Source organism: Oncorhynchus tshawytscha, linkage group LG19 (assembly GCF_018296145.1).
Source record: "Oncorhynchus tshawytscha isolate Ot180627B linkage group LG19, Otsh_v2.0, whole genome shotgun sequence".
NCBI classification, from domain to species: domain Eukaryota; kingdom Metazoa; phylum Chordata; class Actinopteri; order Salmoniformes; family Salmonidae; genus Oncorhynchus; species Oncorhynchus tshawytscha.
The window spans coordinates 33208075-33227711 of NC_056447.1; the positions used below are offsets into that span (position 1 = coordinate 33208075).

At 41.2% G+C, this 19637-nt stretch overlaps 3 protein-coding genes across 5 annotated transcripts; all 3 read right to left on the reverse strand.

Moving 5' to 3' along the window:
- Nucleotides 1-437: 437 nt before the first annotated feature.
- Nucleotides 438-4854, reverse strand: nudt7 (nudix (nucleoside diphosphate linked moiety X)-type motif 7). Of its 2 annotated transcripts, XM_024379645.2 has the most exons (4): nucleotides 4575-4853; nucleotides 3892-4048; nucleotides 1443-1601; nucleotides 438-1020 (listed from the first exon to the last, which is right to left on the reverse strand). In XM_024379645.2, the coding sequence occupies exons 2-4, from the start codon at nucleotides 4045-4047 to the stop codon at nucleotides 670-672; spliced, it is 666 nt and encodes a 221-aa protein (XP_024235413.1). In that variant the 5' UTR covers nucleotide 4048; nucleotides 4575-4853; the 3' UTR covers nucleotides 438-669. The 2 variants fall into 2 exon arrangements, with proteins under 2 accessions (XP_024235413.1, XP_024235414.1); XM_024379646.2 differs by lacking the exon at nucleotides 3892-4048 and having other exon boundaries at nucleotides 4575-4854.
- Nucleotides 4855-7811: 2957 nt separating this feature from the next.
- Nucleotides 7812-14609, reverse strand: hprt1l (hypoxanthine phosphoribosyltransferase 1, like). Of its 2 annotated transcripts, XM_024379647.2 has the most exons (9): nucleotides 13956-14606; nucleotides 13433-13539; nucleotides 12645-12828; nucleotides 12187-12252; nucleotides 10601-10618; nucleotides 10215-10297; nucleotides 9516-9562; nucleotides 8909-8985; nucleotides 7812-8252 (listed from the first exon to the last, which is right to left on the reverse strand). In XM_024379647.2, the coding sequence occupies exons 1-9, from the start codon at nucleotides 13968-13970 to the stop codon at nucleotides 8205-8207; spliced, it is 645 nt and encodes a 214-aa protein (XP_024235415.2). In that variant the 5' UTR covers nucleotides 13971-14606; the 3' UTR covers nucleotides 7812-8204. The 2 variants fall into 2 exon arrangements, with proteins under 2 accessions (XP_024235415.2, XP_024235416.2); XM_024379648.2 differs by lacking the exon at nucleotides 10601-10618 and having other exon boundaries at nucleotides 13956-14609.
- A 1209-nt stretch (nucleotides 14610-15818) lies between these two features.
- Nucleotides 15819-19637, reverse strand: LOC112218656 (26S proteasome non-ATPase regulatory subunit 7). The gene is made up of 8 exons (XM_024379649.2): nucleotides 19479-19637; nucleotides 18194-18285; nucleotides 17934-18026; nucleotides 17717-17814; nucleotides 17481-17561; nucleotides 17221-17312; nucleotides 16868-17066; nucleotides 15819-16572 (listed from the first exon to the last, which is right to left on the reverse strand). The coding sequence occupies exons 1-8, from the start codon at nucleotides 19550-19552 to the stop codon at nucleotides 16324-16326; spliced, it is 978 nt and encodes a 325-aa protein (XP_024235417.1). The 5' UTR covers nucleotides 19553-19637; the 3' UTR covers nucleotides 15819-16323.

The window sequence follows — 19637 nt, forward strand, 5'->3', positions numbered from 1 at the left end:
CAAAATTAAGTATTGTTATGTTGAAGTAGGGACAGTAACATTAGTAACCTAAAAATGGTTTCAATATTTTTCATTTTTGGCCTACAAATCAAATTTCCTAGGTATACATTAAGGTGTCTAATAGAATAAATGTGGCAAAAACAATTATAGACAAATGCATTTCTATAGCTTCAGAAATGTGTGCCAAGATGGAGGTATGGTGGCTTCAACACAGCACCCCCCATCAGTCATCTAGTCCAATACTATTCATTATGATCTGAGAGGCTAACCTGATTATATATCAGCACTCCTACTCTGAGATTCTTTGTGAATACAGGCCCTGGTCCAGGTATCAACTCAGTCTTGTCCTTCCACATAGCTCTAAACAGGCCACTGCCCACTCTCCTCTCACACATGTTACATTTATGAACTCAACTGGATGCATTTACCGATTTAACTGTAATTGCATACTTTTTTACTGTCATCAATATACAATATTCACAAATTACATTCAAAGTAAAAATAAAAATACATTTTTGTAAAGAATGTAGGTATTGCACATGATTCCACATTTACAGTTGGCAGAACAATTACATTTACAATATTTTAGGGAAAAATGTTCTCTCCATCATTACATTGCATTATATAATTATCTGGTTAAAATAAAAATAAAATAAACATTGATATATGTCATAGTTTACTGATCCTCTTGTTCAGATTGTGTTGGAAGAAAGATACCGGGTCATCAGAATCAAAACCAGTCTCAAACTCAGGCTTTTTTCTGAGGGCTAGGACAGAGACCAGTATAGCCAAAATGGCAGTCAGGCCCCATATCTGATAGTGGCTGCCTGATTCAGGGTCCGGAAACTGGAAACTGTGGAGCAAGCCAGCAATTCCAGTCGCGCTGTAGGATGAGTGGTCTATCTCTCTAGTGAAGAACTCCAGAGGGACAGTGAACACAGCGCTGACCTCGGCTGGGTTGGGGCGAGGAGAGAATGAGGCCTCAATGAACCCCACCACTGGAGTCACCAACAGACCACTCTACAGAGCGAGAGGAGGGAGAGAGAAGAGAAGAGAGAGGGGCGAGGGGAATGAAGGGGAGAAGAGAAAAGATGTGGAAGAGAGGGGAGAGGAGAAAGTATGAATATCTCTGACTAGAAGTATGACCTGTAATCTATTGGCAATATCTAATTCGAAAATATACTGTACTATACCAGGCAGGGTTCTCCAACTTCGGTCATGGAGTTACTTGGAGTGCAGGATTTTTATCCAACCCGATTCAATAAAACACCTGATTCAGCTAATTATGCTATCAGCAGTTTATTTTTATTTTTAATAGTTCTCCAGGACCAGAATCCTGTTGAATCCTGCTACACCATGATAGTGGGGGTGTGAAATCATCAGCGTCTGCTTTGAAATGTTTTATCTTTGTTCATGTAAAAGCAACCTCTCCCCATGTGTACCTTGTTCATAATGGGGAAGAGTGTGCAGACCACATCCACCTGGTCAGGAGGAAGGCCTATCTCCTCCTCTGCCTCTCTCAGAGCCGTGTCCACGTCATCCCTGTCCCTCGGGTCCCTCTTCCCACCTGGGAAACACACCTCGCCTGCGTTGGTCCTCAGCTGCAGCACAGAGCGAGAGACAAAGAGTGAGTTCTACAGCATTCCATTTTGTTTTCTTGTGTAAAAGGACATCACGCTGCTTGCTTAGCGAGTACCACTTCCTCCCGATTCGGCCCATACCTGGTGCAAACCCAGGACGTCTGCCTTGCTAGCACGAGTGTCCTCCTGAAGAGGCAGGCCCCAATTTAATAATCCCCAGTTTACAATTGGCTCATTCATCCCCCTCCTCTCCCCTGTAACTATTCCCCAGGTCGTTGCTGCAAATGAGAACGTGTTCTCAGTCAACTTACCTGGTAAAATAACGGATAAATAAATAAAATTAAAATAAATACATTTGGATGAGATAGACCACTCAGATCCACAGATGACGCAATCTCTATTGCACTCAACATGGCCCGTTCCCACCTGGACAAGAGGAACACCTATATGAGAATGCTGTTCATTGACTACAGCTCAGCGTTCAACACCATAGTACCCTCAAAGCTCATCACTAAGCTAAGGATCCTGGGACTGAACACCTCCCCCCGCAACTGGATCCTGGACTTCCTGATGGGCTGCCCCCAAGTGGTGAGAGTAGGCAACACATCCGCCATGCTGACCCTCAACACGGGCACTTCAGGGGTGCGGGCTTAGTCACCTTCTGTACTTCTTGTTCACGCACGACTCCAACACCATCATTAAGTTTGCAGACAACACGGTGGTAGGACTGATCACTGACGATCGATGAGGCAACCTATAGGGAGGAGGTGATCGTGGACTACAGGAAACGGAGAGGCGAGCACGCCTCCATTCACGTCGAGGGGGCTGTAGTGGAGTGGGTCGAAAGCTTCAATCTCCTCGGTGTCCACATCACTAAGGAACTATCATGGTCCACACACGCCCCCTCGACGTGTGTCGACCATGTGAAGAAGGCACGACAATGCCTCTACCACCTCAAGGGGCAGAAAATATTTCCTAAAAAAGTTCTACAGCTGCATCATTGAGAGCATCTTGACTGGCTGCATCACCGCTTGGTATGGCAACAGTACATCACTGGGGCTGAGCTCCCTGCCATCCAGGACCTCTATATCAGGCAGTGTCAGAGGAAGGCCCTAAAAATTCTAACTTCAGCCACCCTAGTCATTGACAGTTCTCTCTGCTACCCTGAACAGCTTCTACCCCCAAAGCCATAAGACTGCTAAATAGTTTGTCCAGGTAGCTATTCGGTTAACTAACTTTTTTTGACTCATCACATGCTGCTGCTACTGTTTATTATCTGATACTTTATCCCTAGTTATATGTACATATCTACCTCAATTACCTTGTCCCCTTGCACATCGACTTGGTACCCTGTGTATTGCCAAGTTATCGTTACTCATTGTGTATTTATTACCCGTTTTACTTTTCTATTTTCATTTCTCTGCAAGGCTGGGAAAGGCCGTAAGTAGGCATTTCACTGCCAGTCTACACCGGTTTACGAAGCGTGGCAAATAACAAATATGGCAAACAACGTGTCAAACAACATTTGATGTGATTCTTACCAGTCCGCACCACATGAAAAGCTAGCTATTCGCTAGGGCAAATGGGGACATTTCAAGCTGAGTTGTGATGGGCATTTCGAGTAATTTCGTTGAGCCAGCTAATTTGTCTCGAAAAACAAATCTTAATTCAAAATGCTTAAAAATAAACCGAGAACCATGAAAATGTTGCTAATCTCTAATGTAAAGCCCAAAAGGTTGGCTACAATTGTGTCAGATCTTGAAATGTACGTTCAATTTCTTTTCTTTTTTTACCTGGCCAAATTATTTGGATGGCCTGCAATGAATTTGATTGACCCTCTCGCCCCACTATTTATTGTTTCTGCTGTAAGGATTCACATTCTTTGGAGAATACTTTGTAATTTAGCAGCAGAAAAACGTTGTTTTGATCTCAAAAAGCAGTACCATCAGTAAGCGAATCAGGGAGTCAAATGGACGGCTCTCATCGATGCGATTCGTTCACCAGATCCGTTCAAAAAGAGCGACTCACCACAACTGAGTAGTATATTTCACACATCGCAATGTGCTATATTTGCACAAGCACACTCACGCCTGCTAACGCACAAATATCAAAGGCTATGTTTATAAATTCAGTGGACAATTTCACACATTTGGATGTAACACTGTCATGCTTTACTTTTGTATTAATGGTTTCAATGTTCATAACACAATTTTGTATGTTCAATGGCAAAACTGTAGGCCTAAGAATCGATTACATAATAGTTAAGGTAAACTAGTTGAACTAAGTAGTAAGGGAGAGCCATATTACTGACCTCTTGGGAGCGTAGAGTCATCAGCATGTGGACCTCTCCGTCCCTCACAAACAGCGGTATCAACACCGAGGCTTTGGGCAAGACCGGCAAGTACGAGAATCTGCTCCCGACTTCATATTGCTTCAATATGGCAGCTGTCTTTTCTTTTAGGTCCATCCTGAAGGTCAACAATGTAGCCAAAGGCAAAGACCTCACAGTGAAACATACCAGTAGCCTACCTTGTTTTTGTTATAAAATATAGCTTGTTTGTTATTGCTGTACAAGAGAAAAGCTTCAGAATGCTATAATCACTACTATCCCAATATTAAATATTTTCTTCGGACAGGCACCTGCTGTGCAAAACGATTGTTGTTGCTACAATGCTTCCACTTGACATTAGGCTACAGTGTTTGCATGCGGATTGCGGAAGCGAGTCCCTTCAGGATAAAGAAAATGTAGGGCACTCCATCTAGTGGGGAACCAGAGACCAACATCTTGGAAAATGATAACGCTCTATGTTTTGCAAGGACATGTTGAACAGTTGTGCCTCAAATTAACATCTAAAATAACTGCCATGAAATTAATCTACCAAACCATTTAAGTCAATCCATAATTCAAAAAGGCACTCGCACAGCTGAGCTATCGTGTTGCAGGTGAAGGGTAACAAAGAGATAACATAAGAAAAAATTATCCTGCACACTTACCTTGCTAGAGGCAATGAAGTTCATTCGCCGCGGGAAGTAGTTTGGGGAGGGGGTGCTGCGATCCGGCAAAAAAAAAAAGTACCTGTGCTGCAGATGTCTTTCTTGATCCTCTAATACAGGACGAGTAAAGGCCCAGTGCACTACATTTGTGATTTATTTTTTACTAAATGTATTTACGTGTTCACTAGCATTTGTAACTTGAGTCTGATACAGTGCCTTGCAAAAGTATTCATCCCCTTGGAATTGTTCCTATTTTGTTGCATTACAACCTGTAATTTAAATTGATTTTTATTTGGATTTCATGTAATGGACATATACAAAATAGTCCAAATTGTGGAAGTGAAATGGAAAAAAATAACTTGTTTCAAAGAAATCAAAAACAGAAAAGCGGTGTGTGCATATGTATTCACCCCCTTTGATATGAAGCCCCTAAATAAGATCTGGTGCAACCAATTACCTTCAGAAGTCACATAATTAGTTAAATAAAGTCCACCTGTGTGCAATCTTAGTGTCACATAATCTCAGTATATATACACCTGTTCTGAAAGGCCCCAGAGTCTGCAACACCACTAAGCAAGGAGCTTGCCAAACAGGTCAGTGACATAGTTGTGGACAAGTACAGATCAGGGTTGGGTTATAAAAAATATCAGAAACTTTGAATATCCCACAGAGCACCTTTCAATCCATTATTAAAAAATGGAAAGAATATGACACCACAACTAACTTGCCAAGAGAGGGCGGCCCACCAAAACTCACAGACCAGGCAAGGAGGGCATTAATCAGAGAGGCAACAAAGAGACCGAAGATAATCCTGAAGGAGCTGCAAAGCTCCACAGCGGAGGTTGGAATATCTGTCCATAGGACCACTTTAAGCTGTACACTCCACAGAGCTGGGCTATTAAAATTATTTATTTTACCTTTAACTAGGCAAGTCAGTTAAGAACAAATTCTTATTTTCAATGACAGCCTAGGAACAGTGGGTTGTTCAAGGGCAGAATGACAGATTTTTACCTTGTTAGCTCAGGGATTCAATCTTGCAACATTTTTGTTACTAGTCCAATGACCCAACCACTAGGCTACCTGCCTTCCCACTTCATGGGAGTGGCCAGAAAAAAAGCCATTGCTTAAAGGAAAAATATGCAAACACATTTGGTGTTTGCCAAAATGCATGTGGGAGACCCTCCGAACATATGGAAGAAGGTACTCTGGTCAGATGAGACTAAAATGTTGCTTTTTGGCCATCAAGGAAAACTCTGTCTGGCGCAAACCCAACACCTCATCACCCCGAGAATATCATCCCCACAGTGAAGTATGTTGGTGGAAGCATCGTGCTGTGGGGATGTTTTTCATCGGCAGGGACTGGGAAACTGGTCAGAATTGGAGTAACGATGGATGGTGCTAAATACAGGGAAATTCTTAATGGAAACCTGTTTGTCTGCCAGAGACTTGAGACTGGGACGGAGGTTCACCTTCAAGCAGGACAATGACCCTAAGCATACTGCTAAAGTAACACTTGAGTGGTTTAAGGGAAAACATTAGATGTCTTGGAATGGCCTAGTCAAAGCCCAGACAATCCAATTGAGAATCTGTGGTATGACTTAAAGGCTGTTGTACACCAGCGGAACCTATCCCACTTGAAGGAGCTGGAGCAATTTTGCCTTGAAGAATGGGCAAAAATTCCAGTGGCTAGATGTGCCAAGCTTATAGAGACATATTCCAAGAGATTTGCAGCTGTAATTGCTGCAAAAGGTGGTTCTACAAAGTATTGACTTTGGGGGGGTGAATAGTTATGCATGCTCAAGTTCTATTTTTTTGTCTCATCTTGTTTGTTTCACAATAAATATTTTGCATCGCCAAAGTGGTAGGCATGTTGTGTAAATCTCATGATACAAACACCCCATTGTAAGGCAACAAAATAAGTAAAATGCCAGGGGGGTGAATACTTTCGCAAGCCAATGTAGTTCTGTACAAAACAGTTAATCTGATAATACTTGGGACTGAATATAAAAATACTTGCTTGATATGTTTTCCAGTTTCTTGAAATACTTTGCAAATACAACTTATTTATAAATGTGAACTGAAATGGTCTTAATTCCTTTTACATTTTAGTAGAGCAGTTTACAATAGTGAGTGCATACATTTTCATGCTGGTCCCCGGTGGAAATCACGCTCTACCAACTGAGCCATATCATCACAAACCACTGTCTCAATGTTTTTGCCCATGTTACAGAAATCTATAATCGGTCCGTTAATACTAGTAAAGCCTCAAACTTTTGTGAAAGATGCTTATCTTAATATTTATTAAACACTCAGCACCCCTACTTCCCACAACTATGTACAGTTGAAGTCAGAAGTTGACATACACCTTAGCCAAATACATTTAAACTCAGTTTTTCACAATTACTGACATTTAATATTCTAGTAAAACTTCCCTGTCTTAGTTCAGTTAGGATCACCACTTTATTTTAAGGATGTGAAATGCCAGAATAATAGGAGAGAATGATTTATTTCAGCTTTTATTTCTTTCATATTCCCAGTGCGTCAGAAGTTTACATACACTCAATTAGTATTTGGTAGCATTGCCTTTAAATGGTTTAACTTGGGTCAAATGTTTTGGGTAGCCTTCCACAAGCTTCCCACAATAAGTTGGGTGAATTTTGTCCCATTCCTCCTGACAGAGCTGATGTAACGGAGTCAGGTTTGTAGGCCTCCTTGCTCGCACACGCTTTTTCTGTTCTGCCAACAAATGCTCTATGGGATTGAGGTCAGGGCTTTGTGATGGCCACTCCAATACCTTGACTTTGTTGTCCTTAAGCTATTTTGCTACAATTTTGGAAGTATGCTTGGGGTCATAGTCCATTTGAAAGACCCATTTGCGACCAAGCTTTAACTTCCTGACTGATGTCTTGAGATGATTCAATATATCCACATCATTTTCCTTCCTCATGATCTTGAAAAACATGTCTTCATGACTCCAACTGTACATCAGCCTCTTGGCCTTAAATGCTTCAATAAAAAAACAAAAGTAGTGTGCAGATCTCTCTTTTCTTTAAAGTCAATCCATCTCTCTAACACACAAATGTAAGATTTTAATATTGCTGTCAATAGGATTGTTAATGTCCTTGGTGAATGAAAAGATTGCCATTATTAAACAAAATTGTTACATTACATTCCAGGCTTGTCTTTGCATGGGCTTGGCATATGAGCTAAACAGCATCATTGGTTTGTACAATGCAGTACATGACTTGACTCACATAGATTTTACTGTGGATATGTACATTTGCCTGAGATCCTGTGGATTATATTAAGCAACATAACAAAATCCATCCTTGCTAACATAAATCAGATGAGGCATCCAAGGCCCCAATATAATATAGAATAACAAATCTAAATAAATAAAAAATGTACTCCCATAACCATCTTTACACAAATCCTCTACTTAAACATAACTCATCCCATTGCTTCTAGGGGAACAAAAATATGAATTCAATACATTTTTGTTCTCAAATAGTATCTTGCAAACTGAATTCACAATAGGTTTCATACACAGATAAGGTTCAGAACCCTAAAAAGCTCAGGATCATCACAGTGGTCCTAGTCTCTCGTCATCCATCTGTCTATCGCCTCAGCTCACACTTTGTACTTCTCCTTTGCGTTCTCGTTCAGTATACAGATGTGCTGCACAGAGCAAAAACACATGGTAAAGTGTAAAAAGAATACACCAACAGCAGACTTGATTAAACTGACCCCTCATACATACATTGAGTGTACAAAACATTAGGAACAAGTGTTCTTTCCATGTCAGACTGACCAGGTGAAAGCAACCATCCCTTATTGATGTCACTTGTTCTCCTTCAAATCAGTGTAGGTGAAGGGGACAAGGCAGGGTAAAGAAGGATTTTCAAGCCTTGAGACATGGATTGTGCATGTGCCATTCAGAGGGTGAACGGGCAAGACAAAAGTAGGTGTCAGGTGCACCAGTTTGAGTTTGTCAAGAACTGCAATGCTGATGGTTTTTTCACACTCAACAGTTTCCTGTGTGTATTAAGAATGGTCCACCACCCAAAGGACATCCAGCCAACTTGACAACTGTGGGAAGCATTGGAGTCAACACGAGTCAGCATCCCTGTGGAACGCTTTCGACACCTTGTAGAGTCGATGCCCCAACGAATTGAGGCTGTTCTGATGGAAAAAGGGAGTCCAACTCAATATTAGGAAGCTGTTCCTAATGTTTTGTACACTCAGTGTACATCTTTCACTAGGTTTTGACATACTGAATCTCAGACAGAAAATATAACTGAATATCAGGATCATCTCCAATGCAGCGAACTTACACTGAGATCTCTGAAGTACTCATTGTAGTCCAGGGCATATCCCACCAGAAACGAATCTGGCACCTCAAACCCGATGTCTGACCAAATACAGAGACGGACATCATTTACTGCACAGTACAATACTAAGCCACATGTAAGTTAGACATCTTGCGGTGTAGTATTAAGTTAGCAGTATCAAAAGATATTATGGGATGAGTTTTGCATTAGCATTTCATAACATTATCACAGATATAAAGTATGTTTCTCTTTTCCATCTCTGGAGGTTAGCTAGTTAACTCCTGTTGTCTGTGACTGGGGTTGACCCTTTAGCTTCAAGGGTCACAGAGCAGGTCAAAGGTAAACAGCTGTCCTTGCAAAACCATCTTAGAAAGCTTATCCAACTCTGACTTAAAGGAATGACATACATCACTAACCATGTGTGTGTAGAATACTAGTACCAGAGTACCATGTTGACCTACACATTCAAAGTCGATAGTTAGATATGCATATTAATTCCATGTGAAAAATATAACTATTATACGTGGTCATCCTGCCAAAGACTCTAGTACAGCAGTGTATCAACAGTGGGAAGACATGCACGACACACACAAAACACGGCAGAACTCACAGTCTGGTCTGTATCCTGAGCTCCTTGGTGTTCTCTTGACTAGAAGGCTGAAATGACAATGCATACAAGCACAAAACTGAATAGGATCTCTATGCAAACCATGCTCTTAATGGCATGCATTGTTCTCAATGACATGGTCTTCAACAATCTCAATGACACAGCAAACAATATAATCCACTCACTGGCCTTGCATTGTTCAATAACATAGCTATAATGCGCTCAACACAGCCGTCTACAACCTAAACTAGCGTCAAATAGTTCCTTCCATAGCAGAGGGATATCCCATCCTTCCAATGTTCAATTAACAGTATGGTACATAGATTAACTCTTAATCTGATCCAGTCACATAACATCTCTAAATCAGTGCTTAAGGGGAGAATGCGCATTACAATAGATAGAGAGTGCGGTCATTAATATTGCTGTCTAGATCGATTTTTTTCCACTAATTGGTCTACTGACCAATCACATCAGATAGTCACATTTGGATCAGCTCTAAAAAAGATTTATTGGTCAAAAGACCATTTAGTGAAAAAAATATCAGAATTTGGACCCCGGTGTAAATGCAGTCAAAGAGTGACATTCTGAGCTGAACCACTTCTCTGTCTAAATCAGGGCTACACAGCACTTATAGGGACTGTTCAGTAAGCACAATATGGGAGGGGAAAAAAAGTACTGTGTGCTTAATACATTGGTTCTCACCTGACGACTTTGACCATCTTTGGATTGCATTCACTCAGCAGTGATAGCAGTGTCTCCATAGTCCTCCCAGTCTCCACAATGTCCTAAACACGTCAGCAGGACAGATACCGTTGCATAAGGGGCTTCAATTTAAGGAGTGCAAGGAAGTCCAACAACAATTCAAGGGAAGCAATTCAATATTAATGTGGACAACTATAGCAATGGTACAGCCCACTTCTTTTTCTTTTAGGGTACACCCATTAGTGAATGTGATTGGCACCCTGGTCATACAGCTATAGTTCATGAGAGAGCTAGTGTGCGCCACACATTTATGTACAGCAGTTTTAACATTTACAGAGACTGAATTTTCAGATTATGTGCTAAAAAGACAGGGAAATTGGTCTTACCTCAACTATCAAAACATTCTGCAAAGGAAATTAGAAGACAATTGATCACATATACAGTGGGGCAAAAAAGTATTTAGTCAGCCACCAATTGTGCAAGTTCTCCCACTTAAAAAGATGGGAGAGGCCTGTAATTTATCATAGGTACACTTCAACTATGACAGACAAAATGAGAAAAAAAATCCAGAAAATCACATTGTAGGATTTTTAATTAATTAATTTGAAAATTATGGTGGAAACTAAGTATTTGGTCACCTACAAACAAGTAAGATTTCTGGCTCTCACAGACCTGTAACAACTTGTTTAAGAGGCTCCTGTCCTCCACGCGTTACCTGTATTAATGGCACCTGTTTGAACTTATCAGTATAAAAGACACCTGTCCACAACCTCAAACAGTCACACTACAAACTCCACTATGGCCAAGACCAAAGAGCTGTCAAAGGACACCAGAAACAAAATTGTAGACCTGCACCAGGCTGGGAAGACTGAATCTGCAATAGGTAAGCAGCTTGGTTTGAAGAAATCAACTGTGGGAGCAATTATTAGGAAATGGAAGACATACAAGACCACTGATAATCTCCCTTGATCTGGGGCTCCACGCAAGATCTCACCCTGTGGGGTCAAAATGATCACAAGAACGGTGAGTAAAAATCCCAGAACCACACAGGGGGACCTAGTGAATGACCTGCAGAGAGCTGGGACCAAAGTTACAAAGCCTACCATCAGTAACACACTGCGCCGCCAGGGACTCAAATCCTGCAGTGCCAGACGTGTCCCCCTGCTTAAGCCAGTACATGTCCAGGCCCGTCTGAAGTTTGCTAGAGAGCATTTGGATGATCCAGAAGAAGATTGTGAGAATGTCATATGGTCAGATGAAACCAAAAATATAACTTTTTGGTAAAAACTCAACTCGTCGTGTTTGGAGGACAAAGAATGCTGAGTTGCATCCAAAGAACACCATACCTACTGTGAAGCATGGGGGTGGAAACATCATGCTTTGGGGCTGTTTTTCTACAAAGGGACCAGGATGACTGATCCGTGTAAAGGAAAGAATGAATGGGGCCATGTATCGTGAGATTTTGAGTGAAAACCTCCTTCCATCAGCAAGGGCATGGAAGATGAAACGTGGCTGGGTCTTTCAGCATGACAATGATCCCAAACACACCGCCCAGGCAACGAAGGAGTGGCTTCGTAAGAAGCATTTCAAGGTCCTGGAGTGGCCTAGCCAGTCTCCAGATCTCAACTCCATAGAAAATCTTTGGAGGGAGTTGAAAGTCCATGTTGCCCAGCAACAGCCCCAAAACATCACTGCTCTAGAGGAGATCTGCATGGAGGAATGGGCCAAAATACCAGCAACAGTGTGTGTAAACCTTGTGAAGATGAAAATTACAGGCCTCATCTTTTTAAGTGGGAGAACTTGCACAATTGGTGGCTGACTAAATACTTTTTTGCCCCACTGTGTGTGTGTGTATATATATATATATATATATAAAAACAAAAATACAGCACCTCATTGGTTAAAGGCTTACAACTTCACTCCTAAAATATTTGTATTTTATCTGTGGTTATGTCAAGCAATCAAATCTCACCTTCCCGGTTAGAGTTGAGAGCTCGTCCCCTCCGATAACTTTGACAATGTTTGTAGACTGGTCATTCTGGGGACAATACACACATATCAGTAAAATTACACATCTCACCCAGGAAGAGGGTGATGGTCTACTCTAAATAATCATAAGGTCATCTAGTAATACATTAAAAGACATAACCGTGTTGGCCAATAGAAGTGTTATCTGCTCATGCATCAGATGAGAGTCTAGTAGCAGATCACATTGTGATTTAGCCAACCCTTGTGTCATGTTTGTTGTCATGACAGACAACAGATAAGAAGGGGTGGGCTAAACAAACTGATCTGAGACCAGGCTAAACACACACAGCGAGAGACAGAATAAGCAACAGCTGCATTGCTTACATATAAAGATTGCCATCTTTCTTACACAATTGGAGGCTATTGAAGGAGAGTGAGAGAAACGTGGAGTGGTTCACTCACGCAATAGCTCTTTAGCCTAATGAAATCCACAGTCAACGGGACAGACTTATCGCTGTTCTGATTTAGGGCCTTGATGTAGTCCAGCAGGTCGGCAAAGAATGTATAACCTCCTTTGAGAACACACAGTGCTACTATATGGTGTCCCCCCATGTCCCGGACTATATCACGAGCCAGGCGCTCAGTCCTAGAGAGAGACAGAAGGAATAGAGAGAAGGATAAAAAAAAGAAAGGGAGAAAGGGCGATACAATGGCATGGGACCTGAAATTTCTGGGCAGGCCCATCAATCAATCTTCAGATGGTTTGTGATCTGGTCAGTCAGAACATCATGGTTTAAGGCTAGTATTGGCAATGTGTGGAAAACTGGCTGAAAAGTTGCTGACTGGGTCAAATCAAATGATCTGTCTGGAGTCCTACTATTCATAACAGGGTTTAACATGGCATTCTACAACAGGGTATCTGACGAACAGTGTGTTTCATTCATAAGGCTGCTGCTTGCCTTCTCCCTGTCTGCAATGCAAATTGCTGATGGCTATACACCATTACAACAAAACAACAAAAAAATCACTGCTGGTTTAGATGGCTAACACTGATTTGTCTAACAAATATGTCAGTGAGCTCTATCCGACAAAATACCTTAGCAACCACGGTGTAAATTAAGGAAACAATGGAGGCATAGAGGAATTTGTACAAAATTAGAGTTCTGATTTACTTCACAAGGGAATAGGAAAATGTGCAATTATGTTATAGTACAGTAGCCGTGCCAGTCCAGTGGTGATGTTTGACTTACCTGTCCATGATCAGTCCATGGGGGATGATAACCTGGTCTAAATCCTCCTCATAGTGTTTGGGGACACAGAAGAGGTCCAATTTATACCCCTTCTCATCATCGGGTATCTGAAGGAGCAAAGAGATAACACATTTAGGAAATGGCACATAAATGTGCAATTGAGGTGACCAAAAGTCTTAGCAAACTGAAGCTCCACACACACACACGAGCCAGGAGCCCTGGCAACGTTTAAGATTGCTTTAAACCACCTGTTTTTGGGTGAGACAGAGATGGGGTGCAGACCCGCTTTTAGGACTCCATAGCCTACTTGGTCTGACTAGCTGCGTGAATTCTGAAATTATGTCATCTGACAACGGAGTAAAAACCCAGTGATTAATCACGTCCCGCAACCCTGATGTCATTATGAAACCACACTCCGACACAACTCAGAAACGTCCATTCTGCAGATTACCATTCACCCCAGAGCAAGACGAGTGATCTGACTAACATTACAAATATAACATAGGGACAGCGTACACCTTACCTGGATATAGGCCATATCACCGCTCTTGCTGTTCACACCTCACTAGGGTGATATTTGAGGAGTCATGCCCTGATCAATTGGGAATAAGAATGTTATTTAGCTTGGTGGGTGGTGCGTCTCTCGTGCTCGCTCTTCCTCGCCTACTGCCTACTTTACCGTGGGCAAATAGCTTACATACGACACTCCAACCTTGCTCTCCCTCCCCTGGGGGTTTTAAACCCTGACGTCACAATCAATTTTACCGACCAAAATCTGATTTATCTGACTTGAACATTTGATAAAATCCTACGGCTGTATTCCTTGTTGCATACCATAGATTGCATGGTACAATTTTCGAATTAGCTACTGACGTTAGTGTGAAAATAATCTAAGCCTATTAGCAGTTTGTCGTACAAAAAAACATACCTACCGTTATTTTACTGTATGTTAGAATATAAATCTACACATCGCCAAATCTAACAGAAACGCATCTTCGCCATACTAACCTAGTGCTGCGTCATGACAAGGATGATAGTAATAAACGCAGAGGCGTCAACCACATTGTAGTTACTCCACAATACTAACCTAAATAACAGTGAAAAATGAAGCTTGTACAGAAATATGCATCCTGTTTGCAATAATTAACTCAAGTAAAACTACAAAAAATGTGGCAAAGAAATGAACTTTTTTTTGTCCTGAATACAAAGCGTTATATTTGGGGCAAATCAAACAAATCACTGAGTACCACTTCATTTTTTCAAGCATGGTGGTGACTGCATCAAGATATGGGTATGCTTGTCATCGGCAAGGAGTTTTTTTAGGATGAAAATAAACAGAATAGAGCTAAGCACAGGAAAAATCAGAGGAAAACCGGGTTCCGTCTGCTTTCCAACAGACACTGGGAGACAAATTCACATTTCAGCAGGACAATAACCTAAAACACAAGGCCAAATCTACATTGGAGTTGCTTACCAAGACGACATTGAATGTTCCTGAGTGACCTAGTTACAGTGACATAAATCGACTTGAAAAACTATGGCAAGACTTGAAAATTGCTGTCTAGCAAAGATCAACAACCAATTTGACAGAGCTTGAAGAATATTTAAAAGAATAATGTGCAAATATTGTGCAATCCAGGTGTGAAAAGCTCTTAGACTTACCCAGAAATACTCACAGCTGTAATCGCTGCCAAAGGTGATTCTAACATGTATTGACTCAGGTGTGATACAAAAAAAATTAATAATAAAATACAGAAGTATGTCATTACGGGCAAAATTGCCAATCTGGCCCTCATACCATCATGGTCACCTAATCATCCGCAGTTCACAATTGGCTCATTCATCCCCCCACCTCTCCCCTGTAACTATTCCCTAGGCCATTGCTGTAAATGAGAATGTGTTCTCAAGTCAACTTACTTGGTAAAATAAGGGTAAAATATACATTTTAAAAATTGGGTATTGTGTGTAAAATGGGTGAGGGGGAAAAATATATATTTTGAATTCAGGCTGTAACACAAAATGTGGAATAAGTCAAGGGGTATGAATACTTTCTGAAGGCACTTCAGGAACTATTAGTTCCTTGGCTGTAAAGGTTGTGTCATCAAGTAACCCAGTATAGATCCTTTATCAATAATCTTTGTCTACAGTTAATCCAAATGGAAAAATAAACTTCAAACCACTCTTCACTTGGTATCACCTGTGTTGTGAGAGATTCATAATATGCAGTCCATTACCAGACTTGAATGCATCTCCCCCACAAATGTCAGGTGAGGCTTCATAACCTTACAATTCTCCTCCCTGTGTTTCTATGATATGAAATATCATACAGTACAACAAAATACACCCAAACAAAGGCAAGGGACAAAAGAAAAGATTTGCCACTTAGAAACTTAACAAAAATGATTTAATATGACCCTACTTTAATGAAGTGATACAGAAACTGAAGGTTTCTTTCACTACACACACACACACACACACACAACACCAGGGTCACATTCGGGAGGGGGCAATTTACTGAAAGTTGTAGATAGAAATACCAGAATAGAGCTGACCTGACTCTTTATGTGTCAAAAAGGCATGTCTGTTCTACAATATGGATTTCTATCTGAGGTTCTGTAACGTTGTGCCCTACTAAACGCAGCCCAGATGGTGCAGAACCAACATGTTCTCATTGTAGAGAACATCCAACACACATAACCATCCTGTCACCCTCAGCACTATAGTTATTCAGTGCCAGTTATGACAAAGGGCAAGTCTCAAATGACACCCCACCCCCATATAGAGCACTACTTTTAGCTAGACCCATATACAGACGACTGTGGCTCAGGCCAAAAGTAGTGCACTATCCAGGGGAATAGGGTATGACAAAGACGAACACCAATAGTGCACACTCATTTCTTCTTTTTCTCATCTTTCCTAGACGAGGTGTCGCCTTTCTCCTTCTCTTCCTTCTTCTCCTTGTCTTCCTTCTTCTCCTTCTTGCCCTCTTCCTTCTCCTGTCCCTCCTTCCTCTCAGCGTCACGGTTGGAGATCTTGTTGTTGATGAGGTTGTGGAGAGCCACCACTGAGCGGATGAGGGATGCCAGGTAGACCACTAGCATCTGGTCATTGGTCTTCAGGTAGAAGGCCTTTGTGAACTCCTACAGGGAGAAGTGGCAGGATTAGGGCATTGTGCATAATGATTAACTAAACAGTGAAAATCTGGTGGAAAAAGCCTGACTGTCTGTTCATTGTAATGAAGTAGTAGACCATACCATGTGAATTTGTTTGATTTGAGAAGGAAAATGAATCTGTGTACTCCTTCAAAATAAAAAAGCTAATATTGATTACCATGCCAGCCACCCCCTGCCCCCTTTCTCCCACAGAACTCAGCCTACTCACACACATTACCCCATCCCCACACCATCCCCATCCTAAACCTACACCCCAGCTTACCAGAAGGTTGACATCAGGAAGCAGGTTGAAGATGTCCTGTAGGTGGTAGATGATTTGGTGGTTGATGGGCAACTTGCCTGCAGCCACTCTCTCCAGGTAAGACCTGATGTCCAGCAGCTTGGAGTTGAGCCCCTTTAGGCCATGTACCTGGTTAGTGATACGCTGTGACAGAGTACCAACTGTTGTGTCCTTGATGTCTCTGTAGACGGAAGAAAATAGGGTAGAATATATCAAGTTTAGGCGACATTAGTGCAAGTCTGTTCGGTGTGGTGTTAAGCATGAAACTGTAGAAATAATTGAAAATCCATGAAATGTTTGGTGTCTGCGTAGTCCAGTTAAAAAATTATGTGTACCTGAGAAGGTGCTCCACGCCCACCTCCTCTGCCTCCTCAGCTCCAATCTCACTGGTCACATGTTCAAATGTTTTGGAGGTCGGGGTGCCGTCCTGGAAGAGTGAAGAGACAAGAACCCTTTTAGAGTAAAAGTCTTCCTTCCTTTCACAATGATCAATTGGATGCCCAGTCCAAAATCAGCCCACAGCCCCTATGGTTGGCTGGTCCAGGGTTTGACTTATTTTGTCATTTAGTCTCAAACAAGTCTATGCTCCACTTACGTCATGTATTTCCTCCACCGAGAAGTAGGCTTCTGTAGGCAGGCCCAGGTCCTTAGGCTTTACATCAATGATCACTAATACCTGAGGGGGAAAGTGCCATACAAACACAGTCAATGTTCACTTAATTATCTGCTGCATTATCAATACAATTTAATCCTTTCAACAGGAGATGAGACATATTTCTTACCGATATTTAGGTATTAATGTGGAATATTTACTGGGTGGAAAGCACTTACTGAATTGGTGCAGTATTGCTTGATGAGTTCATTGATGGCAATATCATTCTTATGTAGTTTAGGACCTGTGTGATACCAGCCCACTATCCTCTCTCTGGCTGGAGAGAAGAGAAGGAAAAGGTTTAAGAATCTCATAGCCACACTATGTAGAAGTTGTTGAGACTGAATGTATATAGTTCAAATGTAATAATCTATAGTGTGTGTGTGTGGTCTTCACCATTGACTTTCTTGAACATGTTGTACATATTCTCCAAGTAGTCATGATCCAGGAACCACACTGAATCATCCTTGTCATCCTCATCAAAAGGCACTGGAGAAAAACACACAATCAATATCAATTGGATCCAATAACAGGCTTAGCAATATAGCTAAATGTTTAGTGATCATTATTATTTGAGTTCTCTCACAAATATGATAAAGATGTTATAAACTAGTCACAAACACGTTATTTTAGTACATGGAAAGAGAATAACTCACCTGCAAAGCTGTTGGATACATCAAGGACTTTCTTATGCCAAGAGCCGAGGAGGACACCCACTACTCGCTTTTGGTTGCCTACTTTCCCTATTCTGTCAAAAGAGAACATATACACAATCAATATCATAGGATGTCTTAGTGGAAATCAAACAAAAACTTAAGACACGCTCCATGAGCTTAATCACAAAAAAATTGTAACATATAGTACAAATTGGATTCGTAACATATATGAATTTTATTTATATAGCAGGACGTAACATAAGAAATGGATGACATAGTACACAATATGATGACGTAGTCCACAAAAAACTGGGACCAATTTTTGCTCATGAGTACCACTTTAAAAACTACTGGCTGAAATGATACAAAAGTTTAAGAGTGCATCTCTCAGAAAGGTAACATAACTAGTTAATTAGCTCAGTGGTTCCCAAACGGCAGGGGGAACTCAGTCCGGCTTTCAACTTACTCATAAAAATTGTAATAGTAGAATGCCCAATGTACAATTTCGAAATCAGTTTCTCCTCTTGTCATGTAAGTCATTGCAGACCTCAGAGGTATGTATAACTTGTCAGAAATGTCCAGATTAACTAGCTCATGTCAGCAAACATTCTTTAGCAAGGTTTTTTAGCCCATAGATGTTGTTGTATTGATTGAGTCACTCAACTATCACATGAATACGCATTAGACATGGCAAAATATATAGAATTGCAAGAAAATGTTTTATGAAACCGCAAAATGTTCTCTGCATCCCATGACAAAATGTGTAGAATTTCAGGAAATAAACTTTAAATCTGCTAAATGCCGCCGCCCCCCACTCAACAACAACAAGAGGGGTGTTAACAGTTTGTCATAAATAGTGCTTGTACCAATAAAAATAGACGTGGGGGGCGCGGGATGTTCTCCAATGCTGGAAGAAGGCAGGCCCGAGTGAAAAGGTTTGGAAACACCTGAATAAGCCAACTACAATACTTTATCCCTAGCTAAATTAGCTAGCTAACTACTCTGATCCATAATGATGCGGTGGCTAAATTCGTCCATAATTAGTGAATGTTGCTAACTATTTGCCTGTTATTACAATTTACCAGCCAAAATAAACTAACTAGATATACTACTGTCATTGCTAACAAATGCACAGTTTCAAATGGGTTTCTGACTCAGCAGGTTAGCTGGCCAGCTAACGTTAGCCATGCCTGGCTGCAACATCATCATCTCGTACAAAAGTGGCAAGCTAGCAGAAGTAGCGAATGGATGTGATTTTAAAACATATATATTATTAATTACATACCTATTAAAATGATCCACCACGCTGAGCAACACAAGTGGATGGACAACAACATTTTCTACCGCTAACTCCGGCATTTTTGAAGCAAAGTGTTTGAGGATGCTAGCTGCCTAGCTAGCTACTTCCGGTCGAATTGTTTCTTCTTCTTCTTCTTCTTCTTCT